Here is a 23157-nt window from a genome sequence, read left to right on the forward strand (position 1 = left end):
AACTTTTTTAGTACAATACATTTGCATTTCATCTTTTAGAACTGTTTTGTTTTTAAACTTTTAATTAGGTACTTATTTTATTTAACATATATGCAATAAATTCTATTTGAATCATAACTTAAGAACCATTCTCCCCTATTGTTAAGCGCAGTGTTAATGTACAAACTGCACATATTACAGTGCAGTTATTACTAACAATAATATTATACTGTGTATACCTGAGAGGAATGTAATATTTTTGGTGCCTAGTTGGGCCTTATATGCGACTGTATTTTAGTGTTGGCCATTATGTTGGTAATTGGAGAGCTAAGGTTTTTTTTTATGTCGTACTTCGTGTAAAAGTTTGAGAACCACATACAAAACGATAGGCACTGCTCTGCAGCCATCTAGTGGACTGAAAGTGTACTGATCAGAAACACACAAACATTTCTGTCTTCCTCCTTGGCTTTCAGTGGTCGTTCTAGCGTCATTCTGTTGGGTAGCTAACAAAGGACGATGACAACACGAGCCTCCTTGGCTGAAGTAACAATTGCACACATTTGGGATGACGTGATTGGGATTTATTTCACTTCATTGGCACATGAATATAAACATCACACATTCAGAGTTCTAAGTAGCGACTGACACAGAACTGAACCTCGGAGCGGGCCACAATGCGGGAAAAAGGCGCCGCAAAGTCAATCACGTTGCTATGCTAATTAGCTGAACTTGGTTAGCAACTGTAGTAGTTGTGATCTGTCCTTGTTAACTGGGTTCTAGAAGCATTCGTTTGGTTCTAGAAGTGTGGTACAATTGTTGGAGTTCCTAAAGTGAGTTAGTGTTTCTTTAAATTCTGCTAGCAGAGCAGAGTGGTAGTGTTTATGTTGTTGATTTTGTTCTAGAAATTGGTTAGTGTTGTTTTTCTTTTCTTTTTTTGTTTCAAAAGCGTTTTTTTTTTGTAGTTCCTTTTGTTTTGTTTTGTTCCTGAAGCACGTCAGTGGTTTTGGGGTTCCAGAACGAGGGTAGTGGTTTTGTGCTTGTTTTTTCTGGGTGTCTTTTTGGTTCCAGAAGTGGGTCAGTGTTTCGTTTTGTTTAGTTTTTTCTTGTTGTTGTTCTACAAATTGCGCAGTGTTTTTTGGTTCCAGAAGAGGCTCATTCTTTTTTTTTTGTTCCATAAGAGGGTCAGTGGATTTTGATTCCAGAAGCAGGGCAGTGGATTTTTTAGTTTTAGAATTGGGGGTCTTTTTTGGTTCCAGAAGAGGGCCACAGTTTTTTTTTCCGTTCCAGAACTGTGCAAGTGTTTTTTACTGTCTTTTTTGGTGTGGGGGGGGGGGGGGGGGGGGGGGGTGTTCTAGAAGCGTGTCAGTTTCTTTGGTTTAAGAAGCCAGTCAGCATGTGTGACCATGAGGGTGCATTTCCTGAGTCCAAACATGCCATCACAATAGCGTGTTTTTTATTGCATTTATTTGCAGTAACTAGACTCCACTCCTGAGCGTTTTGTTTTTTTTTGCACTAGAAGTGGGTCAGAGTTTCTTTGGTTCTAGAAGTGGATCAGCAGGTGACCATGGAAACACAAGACGTGTTTCTTGAGCCCGAGCATTGTTTTTGTTGCATTCATGTGCGTTGAGTCCATATCACTCCAGAGCCTCTAAAGAAAGGGGTTCTTTGGGTCCAGAAGTGGGTCAAAATGTCTTTGGTTCTAGAGGACAGTAAGCATGTAACCACAAAAGCACAAGGCTATCTCCAAACGTCCAAGCGTGAGCTCACAACAATTGCCTTCATGTGCATTATCTGGAGTCAGCCTCACTCTAGAGCCTCAAATGTGTTTTTTTGGTTCTCAAAGTGGGTCAAAGTTTCTTGTGCTCAAAAAGCGGGTCAGCATTTGCTTGTTTCTTAAAGCAGATCAGCATGTCCAACTTGTGGTATCACATATGCCCCCAAACACCGGCAGCGTGTTTTTATTGCCTCAAAACTACTTGTGAGCCTCAAAAGTATTTTTGGGCTCTAGAAGCTGGTCAGAGTTTCTTTGGTCCTAGAAGCGGGTGAGCATGTGACCACGGGTCCAAATACACATGTTCCCAGTAGATGGCAACAGAGTGTTTTTAGTGCATTAACTGGAGTCTGTCTCACTCCTGAGCCTCAAAAGTGTTTCTTTGGTTCTTGAAGCGGGTGAAAGTTTCTTTGGTTCTAGAAGCAAGATCACATGGCCCAGGAGATGTTGGCGGCGTGCTCCTTGGCCTTCATGCGCAGCACAGCGATGCTGGACGAACGTCTCTCGAACTCGGGCTTGGTCTCGAATGCGTGGTGGCCGTTGGCTGCCGGCGAGAGAAGCGGGTCGCTGCAGAAGTTGTTGAGGGAGACGTGACCAAACTGGTTCTGCTGGTTGGGGAAGTAGCCGTGGCCGTGGTCCCCGGCGGCGGAGGAGGCCGAGCGCGGGGAGTAGGAGGCCACGCAGGGTGGCGAGCCTCGGGGCAGCATGCAGGGGGACACCACGGAACCGGACGGAGGCGGGCCTGACCACAAGTTGTTTGGAAGCTGTTCAGACAAAAAGGAGGCATAAGTGTAAGGCCTGCCGCATACTGCGCGATGTTGTTGAACCCTAGTGGTCCGGACCATCGCATACATTTTGAGTTGATGACCGACTCCCACACATTGGATATATGGACGCCCTGAACAGCGAGCCTGTTTTTAACAGATCTTGGCCCGCCCACATTTTGGTCGAAACCCTACTTGAGCTGTGCCGTCACCACCAGAAGCGGGTCTGATTTCCTCATACTTGTTTTGCTGAAATCGATGGTTGTAACGCCTCCTTGGGGAGAGCAGTCGCCTGGCGTCAGTGATTCATTTCCCCCTATTTACACAAGTTTGGTGAGCTGTTTGTTGGGTTGATTGCATCACTCACCTTTGGAAAAACAGTTTTGGAAGAACACATAACACGGCAGTTTTCTTTTATGAAGTTTTTGTATGATCGGCGGCATCATGTAACTACGGACTTTGATGGGTACGGTTGGTTGCCAACACGGATGACACCTGCCAGCACGCTGACATGTTCATACTACTTTATCAGGCTTTAACGGTTGAAAAAATTGTTTTGGACGATGACGTTACACAGGCGTTTGATGTGATTGACATATTAAAGGCTTTTTGTACAGTCATGGGACTTGGCTGACTGCGACTTTGATGTGCACGGCTTGGGGACTTTGATACGTAAGGATGGATGACTGTGTATTAGTGATTTTTCAGCATATTAAATTAGCGATTGAACATAATTTTGAGTTGCTGGCTGTTGTTCATGTGAGAGTGCAACGGTATATATGATAGTACTATAAAGCAACAATACCAAATAGAACAAAGGGCTGTTTGGAAACTCAAGCAAGCTGGTTTTTTTTTCCCCTTCAATTTCCTGAAAAGTTGTCAATTCGGAGGTGGGGGGGATCCCGCCCGACAGCGACAATATATAAAATATGACTAAATACTGATACTTTATAGTATAGTACATTCCTTTTTCCGGCTATGCAGGGAATTTGGTCTTTACTTCTGAACTGATGTCACACCAGGAGATGGGGGCGTGTCGAATTTGTTGATGAAAAAGGGGCGTTCCAAAGGCAATCGCTCCAAAACTGATTGATATTATTGGAAATAACTTCCAGTTTCATTTTCTTGAGCAAAAAACAGCTTGTTAGTGAAATTACAACAGTATATACAGTATTATGACAATATTTTAATAACACTAGTAATGCTGTCATAGTTTAAAAAATGGGGCAGACTGTATTTATCATGTACCTGAATTAACACTAGAAAGTTATTAGAATATTTTACAACAGAATAGAGAGATATCAGTATTTACTAGCATTTGGTCTCAGTGAAAACTGAACTTAAAAAAAAAAAAAAAAAAAAAAGATTAATTAAGGGGAAAAAAACAAAAGTTGCAAGTAAAAAAAAAATCATATACTGGATTTATTTGTATTCATTTATTTATTTTTAATTATAATAAAATAATAAAAATAATTAATAATGGTTTCTGCAATCACAAATCTTTTCACACATTCCTGAAAGCTTTAATTGTTTTTATTTAATTTACATGTTTTGGACTTAGAGGCGGTACCATCTTTTTTTTTTTTTCCCACTGATTTTTGAAATGTTTTTTTTCCAAAGTGCTCTTATTCATTATTTGAACATAAAAAAGAAAATGTATACAAATACAAAAGTATTTAATTTTCATTATTCTATTTTATTTCCAGGTAAATATAAAATCAGGTTTTCGTCCAGATGTTTTATCTATTTTTTTATTTCTTTAAAAAATAAAATCTAATAAACTATAACTGAAATTTGTAGTAAAAGAATGTTGTTTTTAATTGCTATTATTATTTATATATAAATAAACGTTTTTAAAATAAGTTTTAAAATGTAAAATGCCCATAACTTTACTTGAACTCAAAAATTTCTCAATTCAGTACAATACAGCTCATTATGTTTTTAAAATGTCGTCTGACAATTTAATTTTTTCATTGCTGTTCTTTTTAACAATTAGCAAACGTTATAATTAGTTACAATAAAAGTGAACTAAATTAAATACGCACATCATCTGTTATTTTGTCTGCTTAATCTTCTTGAACTTACCCAAATGTCATTTAGTCAGATTCATGTGACATCTCCAATTGGTGGTCAGTCTTTTTACCGCACGCTTCATAACATGTGGTGGCTGTATTATTTTTTTAGTATATTAAAAATGTCAAAGTTTGACATGCGTACCTGCGCGTAGCTGTCGTTGCGAGGCAGCACAGATAAGTCATAGGCGGAGGCAAAGTGACTTTTGGCTTGCTGGATTTGTCCGTAACGTTCCCGCTTCCTCCACTTGGCTCTTCTGTTCTGAAACCACACCTGATACACACACAACAAAAATATTAATATTCGTCATAAAATTTACTATTAATTTGGCTCTTTGGGACAGTTCTTCTTAATGTTTGGAAATGTTTTTTTTTATTTAAAAGGTCAAATAATGAAAAATTATGTCAGAAAAAAATGTAACAACAATTTTTAACAATTACAAAATAAAAATGTAAGACAGTTTGGAATATGTAGCTCAAGTTAAGATTTTTTTTTTCAGGTTTGAGGATAACGCTGTTTAGAAAGACAGGTCAAACAATACATTTTACCAATCACAAAAAAGATTAACTTAGAAATTACGTAAAGTTATGTGGGGTTTTTTTTTCGAGAAGTTATTAATGAGTCAACACTAATAAAACTTTTTTTTTTACGTTTTACAAGAAGCATAGCTAAAATGACACATTTTTCGGAATGTTGGCAAAATTGTATTCATGTTTTTAAAACTACAGGTCAAATATACCAAAAAATAAAAAAACATTTTAAAAAAGTGATTGTAAACAACAAATCAATTTATGTCTCACACACACACACACACACACACACACACACACACACACACACACACATGTTTTAAAAACATGAATAAGTTATGAACGTTTGAGGGATTTCAGGTCAAACATGGACTGAAAAAATAATAATTTAAAAATGATCTTAGAAATTATGTATAACTTAAGGTATAATTTTTTTGGAGGATTTTTGACAATTTATTTGGGGGGTTAAGAATAAAAAATACAGAGCTCAAGTCACGATTTCTCAGGAATGTTTGGAAAATATTTGATACATTACTGGGCAAACATACAGATAATAAAAATCATTTTGAAAAAGTTATTGTCAAAAATTCACTCATTCATTCATCTTCGGTTCCGCTTATCCTCACTTGGGTCCAATTTATAAACTTGAAACACTCTAAAATACATAGCTAAAGTTGTAATGTTTTTTTGTTGTTGTTTGTTTTATGCTTGATAAAGCTCTTCAAATGTTTGGAATTTCAGGCAAAATGTTTTTGTTTGAAAAAAAAAATTGGATTGAAACCTTGAAGCATGTACATAGCTTTTGAACACTTTGTATGTTTAAAGAAATACAGGTTAAAAATAATAATACATCTGAAAAACTAAAGCTAGGATTTGTGTTTTGAATGGGGGGAAAAAACAACAATTGCATTGAGAATTTTAGATACTCATAAAACTTTCAATTTTGCAAAATATGTGGCTAGACTTCTCTTCAGAATGTTTGGAATAGTTTGTTCATTTGTTTATTTAATAACAGGTGACCCATGTAAAAAATATATCTAAAACAATTTAGCAGTTTAAGTTTAAAAAAAAAATAAAAAATTAAAAAAATAAAAAAGCTGGACATTTGGAAGAGTTTCATGATGCTCTTAATCAGGTCCAATTCCAATAGTAATAATAATAATAATAATCCTTAAAATCAACAGCCATACCAGGACACGATCAACTTCATTGACAAGTTGAGACACTCCAAATTACGCAGCTACATTTCACTGGACTGTAAAGCGAATCTTGAATTGTCTTTTGTTCAATCATGCAAATAATAATAATAATCATCCTCATCATCAATAATTAATCAATAATAATAATAATAATAGTCTTAAAATTAAAACATTTGATTATTAATAAGATTACAGTTTGATAAACTGGGAAATATGTATACGTTACAATTTCTTCTGAGTGTTTGGAGGAGCTTGATGACGCTTTTGGTTCAGTTTGAATTATAGGACATGCCAATAACAATAACAATTATTGAAAGTAAACAGAACAACTTGAGACACTCGGAAATAGAGTACGTAAATAAAGTTACGACTTCTTTGGAACATTTGAAGAAGCTTTATTCGGTTTAAATTGCAGGTCAAACATACGGATAATAATATTAAGTATGGACGAAAAAACATAACATCCTCATGTTTTGAATTGCAAAGCATATCATTGTCAATAATATTACGATAAAAGAACAGCAACTGACCAAATAATTGACACCTAGCTACACGTGCGGCTGAAAATTAAGATTCCTTCACTACTTTAGTTTTAAATGACATGCTAATAACAACAATAATATAAAAAACACAAAGACTGGGAAATATAAAGCTAACAATTTCTTTTGGCACGGTCGGATGAAGATTTACTATATTTGTTTGGAAATACAGGCCACATATGCCAATAGTAATAATCACTTTTTTTAGGTAAGAAAAAAAATTCTAATTGAGAACATAAAAGACAGAAATTTGGAGCTAAAAGTATGATTTCTGGCGTGTATGGAGAAGCGTGACTACATTTGTTTTGAATTAGAAGACCTGTCAAACATATGATTAGAAATAATAATAATATCCAATAATAAATATTTGACACCTTGCACACTCAAATTTTTGTAGTTAAAATTACAATTTATTTTTGCATGTTTGGTGAAGTCTGGCGACATTTGTTTTAAATTATATTCAAACATGCCAATAATAAAAGAAATATAATAGGCACACGTAAATACTGTATGTTGGTAAAAACTGATTTCTTTTGGCATGCGCAGAGAAGCTTGACTACCTTTGTTTTGAATCACACGTCCAACAGTAAGATTAATAGTCATTTAAATAAAAAACAAAGTAGTTATATGAAAGAAAGGAAAAATATTGTAGCTAAACTTGCCATTGGTATGTTTGACTATTTGTTTTGAATTAAACGTCACACATGCAAACAACAACAACAATGGAGCCAGAAAAACAAAGATGCATTTATTTGAAAAGACACTGAAAAATATGTAGCTAAAAATATTTATTTTCGAAAGCGTGAAAAGGTTTGACTCCATTTGTTTTGAGTTAGATGTTAAACATGTGAACAATAATAATAATAATAATACTTCTTTTAAAATAAAGAAAGACCCTAATTCAAAACACATGGCAAAATAAACTTAATTAACTATTTAATTGAAAAGAAGGGAAAATATTGACCTAAAATGATTTCTTTTGGAAAGCTTGGAGAACTTTGACAGCTTTTGTTTTACACATCAAACGTGCAAACATTAAATCAATTGACGATATATAATTTAAGAAAGATGTTCCTAAAATTAAAATACAAATCTTCTGGCATAGTCGGAGAAGCCTGACTATATTTGTTTTGAATTACACTTGTATGCAAAAAAATAATAATCTTTTCTAGAGAAATTCATTTCAAACACTGCTAAGAGTTTGAGGCATATCTGCAAACGCTTGGACTACATCTTGAATTACAGGCCAATATAACAACTTAATTCAACTTTCTTTGTGTTTCGAGACGAACCTTGACGCTAACGATTTCTTTGGGAATACATTCCTATAGTCCGAAACGAATAGCGTGCGTGCGTGCGTGCGTGCGTACCTGCACCCTGGCCTCCGTCAGCTCGGTCCTGGTGGCCAGCTGCTCGCGCACGTACACGTCCGGGTAGTGCGTCTTCTGGAAGACCTTCTCCAGCTCGTCCAGCTGCGCGCTGCTGAAGGTGGTCCGGTGCCGTCGCTTTTTGCTGCTGGTCACCTTGTCGTCGCCCTTGCCCGCCGCCTCGTCCGCCTCGTCGCCGCGGCAACATGACGCCGCCGGGCCGGCCAACTCTTCCGCCTTGGCCGGGCCGTAGCCGGCTGGGAGTGACCGACCAAAAAGTACATCGTGACAAATTATTTTGCATATATACCAACATTTTCAAAAATCCAGTTATTTGCATACATTTAATGAACGCGCTTTGAACGGGGATCAATGATTGAAAAAGCGAATTTACCGTGCTGGGGCGAGGCGCGGTGTTCGCCGAAGGCCTGTGCGCATTTCGGGGGAGACTTGGCGAAGTACACGCCGCCGTCCAGGCTCTCGATAGCCGGCTCCATGAAGTAGTCCGCGGCCTTCATGGCCTGGTTCTTCAGGCCGAACTTGTCCTCCATGAAGTCCATCATCATCATCTTGAGTGTAGCGGTCATCGCGGCGGCGGCACGACTTTATAGACCCCCAAATATTCTTCCAAGACGCCCCCACCGGCAACACATCGACAACAAGCACTCTCCCAGCCTCCCCCTCCCTCCCTCCCTCCCTGCTCTCCCACGCAACTCCTCCCACTGGCGGCCCAGTCCACGCCGAACTGAACCGAACCACACAAACGATCTGCTCTTGAAATGACGGGCTCAACAAAAGCTACGATTTCTTTTCGCAGCATACAGCTTGTTTGTTTTTGCACCTGCACTTTACTCCTGATGACTTTCATGATACATCTTCAATAACTTTCACTTTGAATATGTGAATTTAGATGACGTACAAATACATAATGTAGTATTTGATCTGAGAATTAGTACGACAATCGCAAACAAATGGAAATAAAACATGTTAATGTGAGATATCGCCTCAACGTTCTTGCAGTTATAGTAACTGAAATATAAAATATGATTTTGGCACTCAGTGTGTGCATAAATATCTACTACGACATACTGCATATACTTTTATAATTTCTTTAATTGGCCAAATTGCATCAATAAATTTGATAAAATTTTCAGATGAGATGTAAATTGATTTAAGCAATTACCCACAGAGAGATGGACACACATATTTTTAAACCAATGTGGATGTACTTGATATATACATATATATATATATCATATTTTTAAAGAAGTGTTATTCTTTGTCTTAACATTCCTCTAAGATATTCAAAACGTAAATATTTAAATGGACGCATTTCTCACCAAGAGTTTGTTTTTGTAAATGCATTTTTTTTTTTAATTATTTGGGAAAATGTATGTCAGTGACATCACATTAATAATTCATTCTGATATGAAAATTGTGGTGTTGTGATGACGATGGTCTTTCTGGGGTCAGTGGTACCTGAGGCATGTGCTGTGCTGCGGGAGGAAAAGTCCAAATAAACATCAGTATTAAGGGGAGGGGGCGGGATGTTTGGTGTTAGGGTCTTATTGGACTTCTAAGGAGAGCGAGTGTGGCGGCTACACCACACTGAGGCAAATGTGAAAAGTTCACTGGGCTTTCTGTGGCTTTTGGTGCCAGCGGAGACCACGCCAGCTGAGGTCGGTCCAGAAGATAGCAAACAAACCAAAAAACATTATTCAAATTTACTGTAGAACCTCCATAGTCAAATTGTTCCAAGAATATATTTAGAAATTAACCACTGCCGGTGGTCTGTCTGTCTTAATTTTAATGGAGAAGGCACGACGAGAAGGTGCTTAGTGCCACTTTGTTTTTAATATCCTAAAAATGTAAACCACCGATTGTTTTGATTTGTAACAGTATGTTTGTGATGTCGTATTTGAGAGTCCTTTCTGTAAAAAGCTATATAAATAAAATTGACTTCAAAAAGAGGTGATCCGCTGCATTAATATTCATATGTAAACACAAATACGAGGTGTTAACATTTACAAATATGCAAATCTTTTATCGTACAAGTGTAAAAAGAAGCTAATCACCGTGAATAGTTAAAAAAAAGCAATAATGGAGGAGTGTTGGTATTTATTCGTGATTCGTCATGATGAATCATCAATGTTTTCTTCCACAGATATATCGCGCAATCACCGTATCGTGATATCGTCTGCAAAATATCACGATAGCGTCACATTGCTAAGTTATGACATATAAGTCACTCTTACACGTTAAAAGCATGTTCACAATTTTTTTTTACTTCTTCTACAAGCAAAACAACTCACATTTTTTAAAGCGCCGTCACATATCGATACTATTTGGTGATATATTTTCAGCAAAATATCAATATCAGGACTCCCACTCTTACTGTTAAACAGTTTCATGTTTTTATTAGCTGATCAAATTTGCGATTTTATTGTTTACAATGCAAAAAATTGTAGCACACTAGTAAACTGCAAATTGTACGACCACAATTTTGACTTTAACTGTACTTAAGCTTGCTATTACAGTAAGGCCCAGTACATTACACTTGACCAGTTTTTCCCAATAGTCAAAAGAATTTCTCATTTCTTTTTCCAGCAAAAAAAAAAAAAAAAAAAGACATTCTAAGATAAAGCATTTTGTATAGTATGTGTAGACTATACAACGTGTACAACGTTCATGTAAGGAGAGCTAAATGTCAAAAAATACCTGACGCTAGCTCTTCAACCAAGTGGAGTCAGGACACCACTTGGCTAACATTCTTTTTTAAATTCAATTTGTATAAAAACATCCTGCAGCCCTTATTAGAGCCACCAATTAGCTCGGACATTTTACCCATGGTTTCTGCTCGCGCCATGTTATTCCCTCGATGTGGGTTCGGGTTTCTCTGTTTTTCTCGCTGTGGCACATTCCTCGACAAGTTCACTTTTCTCGGCGGCTGCGAAAAAAGAAACGCTGAATTTCCATTTTGGAATCTCGTTCAGTGGCAGTTTTATTCAACGTTATATGTACTGCTCATTTAAATAACAATAAAGATGATAATCAGCAGTGGCTCGCAAAAAGTGCAATAATGTTTAAGGGCCTGTGGAGTTGAGGTATTAAGAGCTTCCGGCTTTATGGTGAGTCACGAAATTTGCCGCCGTGCTCCTCCCGCATGCAGTGACCAAAACCGTCATCCATTTTTCTGATATTTGTGCTGCAAATTTGGTAAAATCTCTACGATGAGTTTGTCTTTGAAAGACCCCGGGAAATGGCCACTTTAAACCAAAATGGCAGACTTCCTGTGTCTTTTCAGGCATGGCTTCTTGAAACTTTTTTAGTGTATCTACTCATGAGAGACACGTCGACCGAATTTCATGTTGTTAAGTGAAACTGTCTTTGGAGGCTGCATTTTTCCATAAGTTCTGGCACACATTACTGAACCAATGGCGAGTCATCAAATTTCGCGAACATGCTCCAACCACGTCATGACCAAAAAATGTTTCACATTTTTTTTTGTCATCCATCTGCTCAGAATGCATGCTTCAAATCTGCAAAATCTGTAGGGCGAGTTTGTCTTTGAAGGCCGCTTAAATGGCTGCTTTAAACCAGATGATGATGATGGACTTTCTTTGTATTTTCCGAAATGGCATTGAAGGGGCCATTATAGTTATTTTGGGGGTAATGGGTTATTTCCAGCGGTTTTTCAAAATCAAACTCCAGTGAGTTAGTCCAAGTTGCGACCAAATTTGAAGATGGGGCAAACTAAATTAAGTAACATTCGATTTTTCATCATTGCGTGTGGGCGGAGCATGGTGGGCGAAGTTTGATGAGCCACTATTGGTTCAACAGTAAACTGCAGTATTTTGGCAAAATTCCATCCCTGAAGCCAGTTTCACTTAGCAACATGAAATTTGGTGGGCATGCCTATCATGAGTGAGCCCACAAAAAAGTTTCAAAAAGTCTTGCTGAAAAGACAAAGGACGTTTGCAATTTTGGTTCGAGTGCTGCCAAATTAAAGTCACGTATACAGTGGACCCCCCTACATACTCACGGTACAGCAGATTTTTTTCCCCCATTTTATTTCTTTTGTTTTTTTCTTTTCTATTTTGGGGGTTGAGGGAGGGGCGGGGGGGGGGGGGGGGGTGGGGGTACAACCCCAGAAGCGCTTATTGGCGTTTTATCCTCACTTATTCAAAAACTTTTCAGCTTTCAATGCAAGTATAATAGGCATTAATTATCCGCAGATTTTTGCTATTCGCAGTGCGGCCCAGTCCCTATCCCCCATGACTAGTGGGGTCCACCGTACTAGACAGACAAACAATGCTAAACTATGAAATGTTTGAGCTTTTGTCATTGCGTGTTGGCGCAGCACGGCGGCAAAGTTTGCTAAATCGACATACAACTCAAAACTCTCAGTCATCTATTTATTATCTATCTATTTATATCATTATTTAGTGGCTCTTCTCCAGCCAACTCTTCAAGAGAAGTGCAACTAGAAGGGTAACCAGGCTACGGAAGAGTGCTTCGACTTAACAAAAGGCACATCAGGATTTGCACTTCCAAAGCTGGACTTTGTCCAAGCTTAAGAAAGATGAACAGGTAGGTGAGTACAAGTTTCTGCTTCCTATTTCCTGTCATGATATGAACTGTGTTATGTGTTAAAAGTGTTTCTTTAGGCCGCAATACTCAAAGTAAGCACCTGAAGGTGTTTGGGCTGCAGGATAGAATGTCCTTAACACGATTACACAGTCCAGCAGAAAGGTTCTATTATCTATCTCTTTTTTTTTTTTTCCTTGAACAAAAGATGCATCAGCGTTTTACTTTGTCTCTCTTCTTCCCTCCACCCCATCCGCCACTACGACGCATAGCCTCATCCCGGAAGGAGATGCGCTCCTTCCTCCACGGAGTGGGAACATCTTGTTCTGGCAGAAAAAAAAACCATTAAGGAAAGAAAAGAATATGGTTGAGAGGCACTGTATACGGACTTGAGAAATATTGCGATTCAGTCATTGATCAATAATAGCAACGATATAATAATAAGTTTGATACATATAGCGCCTTCAGTCAATTCATGAATAAATCAAATGTTGGCGTAGAACTCCTGAGTGTCTGGTCAAGACATTTTGGACAATCATGTGCTCCCAACAGTGTGGGAAGAGGTCCTATTCTGTTCAGGGTCCAGCACACGTGGATGAGTTTCGGGTGGAAGAACAAATCCATTCAAATGTGAGTGTGCATGTGTGTGGTGTTATAGCTTCAAAGGAAAGAACATCTTCATATTTTCTACCATTTTTTTACTTCCTAGGTAGGTGGAACGTCTATGTCCCAATACTTTTGTCAACAATGTGGTGTCAATCAAAAGTGAACATTAGTATCTTTTTAAAGGTCTTATTATTCATACATACGTACAAACATATATACACCATTACTACACAATGCCAAATTATCACACATTTAACGACAGAGGTTATTTTTCAGTCAGGTGGCGCGTCCCAGTAGCTTGTTACAACTGTCTGCTGACCTTTCCATTGAAAATGCTTAAAGCGTTGCCATAGTGACATTCTGTTTGAAATATGAATGTGTTTTGGAACCATAATTTGTGGTGTATTTAGGGTTTAAACTGTTAATACATTGGTATCTTGAGATACGAGTTGAACTGAAAATTGGGTTTCTTGAACAGCACTTGAAATTAAAATGTATTATTATTATTAATTCGTCCTGTGGCTCAAAACACTCGTATCGCAAATCATCTTTCCCCAGTGAAAGGAATGTAATTGTCTTTGTTTTGTTTGACAGTAAACTTGAACTGGGAGTGGCATTAAACAGCTTGAAGCCTCTTTTGAAGATTTGTGCACTATCTGCCTAACCGATGCTTGTTCTGAAGTGATTTGAGTTGAGATCACCGCCACCAGAAAGCACTTGTATCTCAAATTTTTGTTCACAAGTCAAAGCAAAAAAAAAAAAAAAAAAAGCAGCCGAACAACAGCTCGTATCTCGTGGCATCACTGAATAGGTGATCATGAACATTTTTAAGGGGGGCATCCAGTCACAAATGTTTGCTATCCGCCTCAGGGCTTGGTCACTAACCCCTCAAACAGAGAATAGCTGTAACTTCCAGTGAAATTCTTTCGATGCTAGCCGCAGTGATGGAATCCACGTGTAGACCACGGGGGAGTGGGCGACAAAGATGGGGCATGGGGGCCCGGGATCCCATAACAGGTACCGACCCATGCTTGAATACGTGCACAGCTGGCACACCGCGTATAGTATGTCACTCCGTTTAGAACGTGAGTTGGGGTGACCTGTGAATGACATGCTCGATGATCTGATATCTTAAAGTCTATAGGGGTATTACTCTGACACAGAACAATCCACCCTAAAGGTTTGCATGCTATTGGCTGAAAATGGGGCCAAGGAATGACCCAGCAAACATTGAGCATGTGATATTAAGTTCGCTTGTTAACTTTGTCGGTGATCTACCTTGGAAATCCTGGCCCTGACAGACTTTCAAATGAATAGGGTTCTTGCTCCGACATGGAAAAAAAAAAGCCTTGCAAGTGTGTACAATGCTGGTTATATGCGCGGCTAAGAGCTTCCGTAGTTCAAAGCAAGTCCCCGCTGACCTGTACTTCTTCCACTTGCGATTTTAACTCTTGCTTACACAACATGAGCAGAATCATTTTCACAAACGACAGGAAATGGGCCCCATGGAAGGCAGAAACCAGTGCAATTATACATTGCAAAAACAGTGATTTATCGACATTTTGGAAACTTTTGAACTGAGGTATGTGCTTCCAAGTCGCAAATATTTAGCTGAAGTCGTCTCACCTATACAACTCAACATTTTAAATGTTCATTTATTTAGGATCTTTCTTAATTTTTTCCCCATGAGAAAGCTTATTTTCCCATTATCTGTAAAGAAAAAAAATATGAAAAACAATTCTATTCCTTCTGCGGAAGTTGATGCAAGTTAATGTTGGGAAAAAGCTTGTTAAAAAAAACTTTCAAAGCTTTTTTGGTATTAGGAAGAACCCAGATGGGAAAGAAAAAAAGCTAAACTTGTTTTAAATGTCATTGTCATTTGCTTTTTCTATAACTGAAGTAGAAAAAAATCGTATTTTTGTGAAAAGTACACATTTTTAAGGCCATACCGCCCAGTCCTAGGTCTGACTGCATTCAATCAAGAGTCAAATATGGTTGTCTTGTGTTCTGACGAGCTTTTAACGATCATAAAGGTTATCAAAATCAGTTACCACACATGTTCATAATTCAGCGTGCAAACAGAGGCAACCTGTCCTGACTGTCGCGTCCTGTCGTTGCGAGCGTGACGGTGGCGGCGACGGCGGCAGGACAAGGCACTCTTCTTCCTCTGGGCCGGCGCACCTCGTGGAAATCATTTTGAAATCATCATCAGAATCCAATTAGGCCTCGTTAAAGTGTTGGGGGGGGCGGGCAAGACAGGACAGGGCTCTCCTTCAGCTGCCTTCCTGAGACGCTTTCATGTGCTCATCTGCCCTCACTGGCATCTTTGTCAGCCCCCTCGGACCTTCACACAAGGCCCAGTCATCCTCCACCTTTTCTTTTTTTTTTTTTTTTTTTTTACCCATTTCCTGCCAGAGGAGAAACACCGTGTCCCGCGACTGACCTCGTGGGCCCTCTCTTGCCCCCACCCCCCTTGCTTGGGCCAATCAACAATTCCTGCAAGTCTGAACAGGGAATTTTTTATGCCACATTTCGCCAACAGGTACATTTACCCAGGGACTAAGAACTATTGGTGGACTATTGTGAGTTTGGATGGGTGTCCAAAGAACCCACAGTTCCTTTTTGTATTTTATAAATGTGACCATTTGTCGGAACTACTCGAGTAGAAACCGTACAGAGCGTACAGACACAAACAGGAATAGGAGAACAGTTCCAGGAATAAAAGTACCAATAAGTAAAAAGTCGCTGAAACTATGTAGCTGAAAGGTTTACATTTTTTGGGTGTTTAACGGGAAATCAAAGGGAAGATTTCTAAATCCTTCAATTATTTATTATTCTTTTTTTTTTTACTTCCAGGGTAATTCCTTATGAAAAAAGACCCTAGTACTTTGAGAACCTCGGGGGTGGGGTTGCTGCAGCTATAAACACATCTGAATGGACGTCTACTCATGCAAATGGTACCGACAACTCGAACTTTCAATGGCAGGAACTAAAAGTAACAAGAACTAAAAAAAAATCATGTAACTTTAGGTTCAACATTATGAAGGTACACCCCACACCCTTAAATTATTTTAATAATGTGGCCCTCAATGCATAGGGGCCAAAAGAAAACCCTAGTACTCTTGCAAGGTTCAGGAACCTTCTGGGCATGGTCGCAGTAGGACCTTTTAGTTCCAGAACTATCAAGTTCCTCAACTTTAGGAGGGAATGCGGCTTTACTTTTGGTCTTTGTGGGACAAACTGTTGTGCGGGAATTAATTCTGCCTAGCAACCAATGACAGTTAAGTCTGTGTTTGTATGAAATAACTGACTTGACTCACTTGTAAGTCCGAGAGTGTTTTGGTTGTTTCTACAGGCTTGAGCAGGTAAACTGTTGCAGGCCCAAACTCCCGTGGTGTGATGTTCCGTACGTCCTGCTTCTGGCTACACACATTGCAGACAAAACAATCAACATTATTTGCGCTAGCACTGCAGGCATTGCAAGTGTGTGTGGCAGCTTACTCACCACACGTCGTCGTCGTCCAACACTCACTGCATCGGCGGCAATGTCCGGTAAGAAATGTTCGCTGAAGATGAAAATATGGAAAGTTATGCTTTATATGCTATAGTAGCTCAGCAATTAGCTTTGAAACACAGCAGCTGTCATGCAGGTGCAAGCTTCATAATTGAAATTCTTTTAAAATTAAAACAGAAAAGATTATGAATATAAAACAAAAATATTTTCCCTCACAGGAAAAAAAGTATTTGTAAATATTTGTCAGTCTAATCTATCGATGTATCTATCTATGTATCTATATCTATATATATGCAATTGCAAATGCAATGCAATTTAGAAGTTTCTGAATGACCTGAGGACTGACTTGGAGCCAGTCAAAAGAAGGAGTCATGCCATATCAACTATTGCAAAACTTCCAACTCTGCATTTCCTTGCATCTGGTTCATTTGACTTCAGCGCACTGTGACAAGTGGTGCTGGCATCTCCCAGAGCAGTTCTTTAGGTGCGTTGTCCTAAATTTTAAACGCAATATCTCGCTGGATGGGCACATACATCCTATTGCCATCTACTTGGGACAATTTAAACAAAACACGGTTGCTGGCATCTCCAAAATTATTGCAGCGAGTTTTCTTTTCTGTAACCGTTTGTTTTTCTTCCCACTAACACTTACAATTTCATCATTGCATTTTGCACTTGGGGTGCTCTCCTAAATTTTTCATGGTAAAGCCCACGAGAGCTACCTAAAGCACAAAACCCTTTTTTAAATACAGCAGTCTCCACCACTTTTACACCTATTGCCAACAGTGTGCACACTCTGTTAGAGTGAGCAAACACAAAATTTAACGCCCGCGATTTGGTATCTGGTTTATTGTCACTTCAGGGACTGATGTTATATGTCAGCGCAAGAACCCTGTTGATATTAAAAGACAAACCAAGACAACATCATCCAACAGTTAAAGAGCTGCTGCTCACCTCTCTGAGCGCCTCACAGTGTTCTGGTTTTGGAGCCACTTCCGAGTCTGTTCCCACCTCGCTCGCCCTGGCACCACCTCCGCCTGGTCAACTGAGGTCGCCGCAAGATAACCATGAATACATCTCACAGGTGACTATTGCTTTGAGATTTGTATCAAACAAAACTCATTTGATAATAGCAGCAAATAAAAATCAAAGCTACTTGTGTAGTAAAGCCAACTAAAAGTGAAAACTGACTTCAGGGGCCATTTTTTTAAAAGAAATTCAGGAATACATTGCTCAACGACTCTCCGTAGTGTGTTTTTATGTCCTAAAAGTATATTTTGTCAAAGTGCCTGTCTGTTGTCGTACGAGAGCGGCTCCAACTACCGGAGTCAAATTCCTTGGTTTTTTTTTGACATACTTGTCAAATAAAGATGATTCTGATTCTGATTTTTGAGCTACAGTACAGGTATATTCATTTTCTGAAAAGCCATGAAAAATGCTTTCCAATGATATCGATTGTGCTAATTGGGTAACGGAAGATATGTCCCTTGAAAGACCGGAAGCGGCGTTTCAACGTTAGCCTCGGAACAAGGGTGTTTTGTTTACATCACGAGGGACTTTATCACAGCCCCTTGTTGGTTCATATGTGTAATGACGTACGTTTGAATTAAATCCAGAGAACCCCAAGTCTTATGATCCCTGATTTAATCTGCTGAAAATCAATCTTTTTCACCTCATCAGTGCTTTATTTGCTCTAGCTCAAAACACGGCTATGCGACTCCCAATCGGTTTCGTGCTGGGGGGGGTCACAAATTTCTCGGACAAGTTTGCATTTGAAAGACCCCAAGAAAATTACTTGTGGGATATGATTTCTTGAGACTTTTTTGTGGGTCTCCTCATGACAGACATGCCTAACAAATTGCATGATGATTAGTGGAACTGGCTCCGTGGGCTGAATTTTCCGCAAATTCTGGGGTGCGCCAATGGCAAGTCATCATGCTGTTCCGCCCACACGCAATAGCAAAAATGCAATTTCCCCCCCCTCAATTAAGCGTTGTCCATCTGTCCAGTATACACGCTTTAAATTTGGCATCAATTGCACAAATTCCCTTGGACTTCTTGAAAGTACCTCTCTCAAATGTTCGCTAGAATGCATTTTAAAGATTCTTGCTGTGACTTTTTGGGCATGGCTTCTTGAGACTTTTTTTTTTGCGGGTCTACTCATGATAGACATACAAAGTGTACATTTTCACAATGGATGTTAGTGTGGTAAAAACCCTGAAAGTGCTAATTTGTTCGGCCGAAGAATAAAAATGTGAAAAGAAAATATGTATATATATTTTTTTTAAAAGCTAGAGGTCCTTCACATCGCTGTGCTCGAGCCCCAACAAAGCTTGTGTCACAGTAAAAAGTGACTACAGATCACCTAAAATGAGAAGCTTGTGTAGTCAAAGCGGCTGGTGTGTTTACTTTTAGCTTAAAGAGCTTTGTGTGTTTGTTATCACAGATCTCCACTTGCTGAAAGACGCGTGACTCTCTCCCCGACTGTTGTGGTTCTCCAATCCGACAGCTTTCTGGAGCAAGGGAGAAATCGTCTGATTTACGACGCGTGTTGAAATCGCTTAATAAGGCCGTAATTCAGAGTAAACATTTGCGTTGTGCTGACAGTAGGGCAGCCGTAGACGGGTGTGGGCTAATAATGGATTCTGACAGGCCGTCGCTGGAACTAATGACGCCTTTATTGCTCGCTTTTGCTGCACCCCAGCGAGGGAAAGTGCTGCAGTTTTCATGGGTTAATTGCCGAGGACCACTAAAAGTGTCAAGTGATGGATGCTCCCCCTCGGGGGTGTACAAGCGGGCCCGGAAATGGATGCTTGTGCTTCCCATTCCAGAAAATGCAGCCGTTGGGAATAACTTTCCGCTACTATGAATAAAGTTTCAATTAAATATGTGTATTTTCACAGTTAAACATTATTAAAATTGATGTAATGGGAATTTTATGCACCAAAGCGGAAGCAAATCATTGCTGGTTTTATGGTAAATTATAGAGAACCATTGACTGATAGAATAACGCTTGCGGTTCGGGCTTGATTAGATCAAATATATATATATATATATATATATATATTTTTTTTTTATTAGTCCCACAATGGGGAGATTTGCAATTTGGGGGTTGGGTTAGGTGCTCTTAAGCGCATTAAGTGGGCTCGTCTCTACGCTGAGGAGAAGACCGAATATCAGCAGGTCGGGAGGAGGAACAGAGGGTAGCCTGCAGCAAACAAGGGATCAAGAAATGACACGCTTCCCTCCCGCCCGAGATCCTGGTGGGGGTGGGTGTTGGTGCGGGGGTGGCATCAATAAATCCCCCAACAAGTACCTATTTTTTGAGCCAGTTCGATCATTAACTATAAATGTACTGTAATAGATGACCATAATACCCCACTGTACTACCATTTGTTTATGATACTGGATTTACACAGAATACCCTATTTCCACAAATAGCCCCCGTGGGTGTTTATTTACTCAATTACAGATATTAAACAATGTCACACAGTAGTAGAGGCTAGACTCGGGACAGAAGTGAGTATTTGCGAGCAACAGTACGGTTTCATACCTAGAAAGAGTACCACAGATGCATTATTTGCCTTGAGGATGTTGATGGAAAAGTACAGAGAAGGTCAGAAGGAGCTACATTGTGTCTTTGTAGATCTAGAGAAAGCCTATGACAGTACCCAGAGAGAAACTGTGGTACTGCATGCGGAAGAAGTATGTTAGAATAATACAGGACATGTATGAGGGCAGCGGAACAGTGGTGAGGTGTGCTGTCGGTGTAAATTGTGCTGCTCGACGGAACACTAACATGGACAAGATCAACATTGTGGAGCGACAACATGTTGCACTCGACTGGAACACAAATCATTGTTAAAGACGCCGTCTCCACATGACGCAAAATCATCTTTAAATCTGCAAACTGGGTGGAACCAGAATGTCCCATTGCTCTTCCAGGAACACAAACATGGAATCACACAACATTCTGGTGTCATGAGTCTACTTAAATGATAACCCTTATTAAAGACGTTCTCTCCACACCACATAAGATTTGGGGCAGACTGGGAAACCCGTAACACAAACATGAACGCATACAATATTGTGGAGGGACCACGTCGCCCACTCGGGCACACTTGACAACAGGAATCATCCAAGGAATGTTTTTTCCCTTTACAACATAACATCTCGAGGCTCGTTACCCCCCACTTCTTCCATCCTCTTCCCCGTCTCTCCGTGTAAGCTGATACCCGTTTCAAGTGGGTTACTCATGTCCAGCACATCCACACAAAGAGCCTGGATAAAATAAACACGGCGCGTCAGATATCTTGGAAAGAATCTGTCATGGCTTTTCGGGGCTAATCACCTCCAGAAGGGCCCGGACTCGAAACCCCCTGAAACGTTAACCCCTGTTGAGGAGAGCGTGTCGGGGCGAGCCAGGCCTGGCTGCCTACACAGGCCTGGGGCACTGGGGGGAGATCCGGACAAGGAAGAGGAGGAAGAGGAGGAGGGTGGAGTGTGTTCCACAGGTCAAGGCCAGGAGTGTGCCAGGGAAGGTCGGCACAGATCCATTAAGGATCACAGCACCGAGAGCCAGTCATTGACACGCCATTGGCTTAGTACAGTGATTCCCAACCACGGTGCTGAGAAATCATCCAATTTCACTTAATTGGTCAGACATTTCTTATTTATTTACTACAAATTATGTACAGTGGAACCTCGATAGCATGGACTAATGGGGGCGGGGGTGGAGTCGTCCGATATAGCCAATTGTCCGTTGAAAGACATTTTTTTTAGAGGCCATATGCACCCATATTGCTGTACAGTACAAAATTATGGTTTTGTAGGTTTTCTTCGTGGCCTAAAATGCCCAACTAAGTTACTGTAAAGAAATATTTGAAAAAAAAAAAAAAACTTGCAAATGTTTGAAAGTTTCACATTCTATCCAAACTTGTCATGGTGACATTGTTGACGTACAGTACTCATCATCGGCGAGGCGCGTTCATGAGCCCCGAGGAATTAGTACGCTTCCTAGTTCCAAATCTGTTCCCGAAGGCGAACGACTTGACAAAAAAAACTTTACTGTACCAAAAATAGCATGTTCCAGACTTGTGTTTTGTATTCCTCAGTTAACAACGCAGCCATGCTGCTCTCCCCCTCTCTCTGCCAGTGCTCTATGTACAATACACATTGTTCAGTCCCGACGGTCCGTTTTAGCCAATATCCGTTATATCGAGCTTCCACTGTATATTGTTTATCTACGTATCTATGCCAGCAACATATAGTGACAGGCAGTACTATGAATGATCTAACACTAGATGGCAGAAGGCACATCCATCCATCCATTTTCTGTACCACTTATCATGTTGCTGTAGATACAACTAACAGCTCTGTGGTTGGGACGAGATTTCACACTGCGCAGGTAAATAGGTCATCATTATTTCAGTACCACGGTGCCTTGAGATATAAGTGACCCACCCGGCTTACGGGTTTTTTCGAGACACGAGCCGAGCCAAAACTAATATCATTGCAGTTTATTGAGTCACTGTGAATAGTGACAATGTGCATACAGACAAATGAAAAAGAGTCACCCTTCTTCGTTTGACTGTATTATACTACCCCAGGTGGCCAAGGCAAGTACACAGGAAGGAGCAGCAAAATTCATTGAATTGAAGCATTAAATCATGATGCACAAACTGTTTAATTCTTTACATTCTATTTAATTATGTTATTACTCTGTTTTTATAAAGTACAATATTATAGAGCGCTATTTTCCTTATTAAAAACACATTACCTAAGTTATTATTGATTTTTGGGGGGAGGCTAGAACAGATTAATGGCAATTCATTTCATTAGGAAAAGATGATTTGAGATACAAGCATTTTGAGTTACGAGCGTGGTCACGGAATGAATTAAAAGACACCACTGTATCGGCACTTTTTGCCACATTTTTGTTTAGTGGAGTGCCGTGAGATTATTCTAACAAAATATATGCCTTAGCTCAATAAAAGTTGGGAAATACTGACTTGTGTGAAGAGTCGGGGGCAAAACTGTCAAAGAAAATACAGTACAAATGACGCCCAGGGTCATCTTCTTTTAACAGCCCTGTTGAAATCAGTCGGTTTTGAGGGGGCTGTACTGTCTCAATACCCCCCACAATGTGAAAATTTAAATTGCTGCCTGTCACGTACACACAAAAGCAACAGGTGGCACCATTAAGTGGACACTCTTATGCCTAGATGA

General features: G+C 39.6%; 2 protein-coding genes across 6 annotated transcripts in view; both read right to left on the reverse strand.

Moving 5' to 3' along the window:
- Positions 1-545: 545 nt before the first annotated feature.
- On the reverse strand, positions 546-8904 carry alx1 (ALX homeobox 1). Its single transcript, XM_061774592.1, has 4 exons — positions 8617-8904; positions 8226-8479; positions 4732-4860; positions 546-2514 (listed from the first exon to the last, which is right to left on the reverse strand). Exons 1-4 carry the CDS (start codon positions 8807-8809, stop codon positions 2179-2181), a joined length of 912 nt encoding a protein of 303 aa, XP_061630576.1. The 5' UTR covers positions 8810-8904; the 3' UTR covers positions 546-2178.
- A 1715-nt stretch (positions 8905-10619) lies between these two features.
- lrriq1 (leucine-rich repeats and IQ motif containing 1) overlaps positions 10620-23157 on the reverse strand; it is a 56417-nt gene continuing 43879 nt past the window's right edge. For 3 of the 5 annotated variants that reach the window (XM_061774336.1, XM_061774335.1, XM_061774333.1), the window contains 5 exons: positions 17884-17974; positions 16921-16981; positions 16736-16838; positions 13035-13135; positions 10620-11169 (listed from right to left, as the gene is read on the reverse strand). In XM_061774336.1, the coding sequence (XP_061630320.1) occupies positions 10969-11169; positions 13035-13135; positions 16736-16838; positions 16921-16981; positions 17884-17974 (557 nt within the window). In that variant the 3' untranslated portion in view covers positions 10620-10968. Of the gene's footprint in view, positions 13136-15504; positions 15597-16735; positions 16839-16920; positions 16982-17883; positions 17975-23157 lie in introns of all 5 variants that reach the window. The other 2 variants (XM_061774334.1, XM_061774337.1) reach the window with 2 other exon arrangements.

The sequence above is a fragment of the Phyllopteryx taeniolatus genome, chromosome 5, assembly GCF_024500385.1.
Source record: "Phyllopteryx taeniolatus isolate TA_2022b chromosome 5, UOR_Ptae_1.2, whole genome shotgun sequence".
In the NCBI taxonomy this organism is placed as follows: domain Eukaryota; kingdom Metazoa; phylum Chordata; class Actinopteri; order Syngnathiformes; family Syngnathidae; genus Phyllopteryx; species Phyllopteryx taeniolatus.

Bases quoted from the DNA above. Each gene is read 5' to 3' on its own strand.
- alx1 (XM_061774592.1), bottom strand. From the start codon at position 8,809: ATGACCGCTACACTCAAGATGATGATGATGGACTTCATGGAGGACAAG. The intron at 8,480-8,616 runs GTAAATTCGCTT...GGTCACTCCCAG, and splicing joins CCGCGCCTCGCCCCAGCACG to CCGGCTACGGCCCGGCCAAG. The intron at 2,515-4,731 runs GTACGCATGTCA...TTGTCTGAACAG, and splicing joins GCAACGACAGCTACGCGCAG to CTTCCAAACAACTTGTGGTC.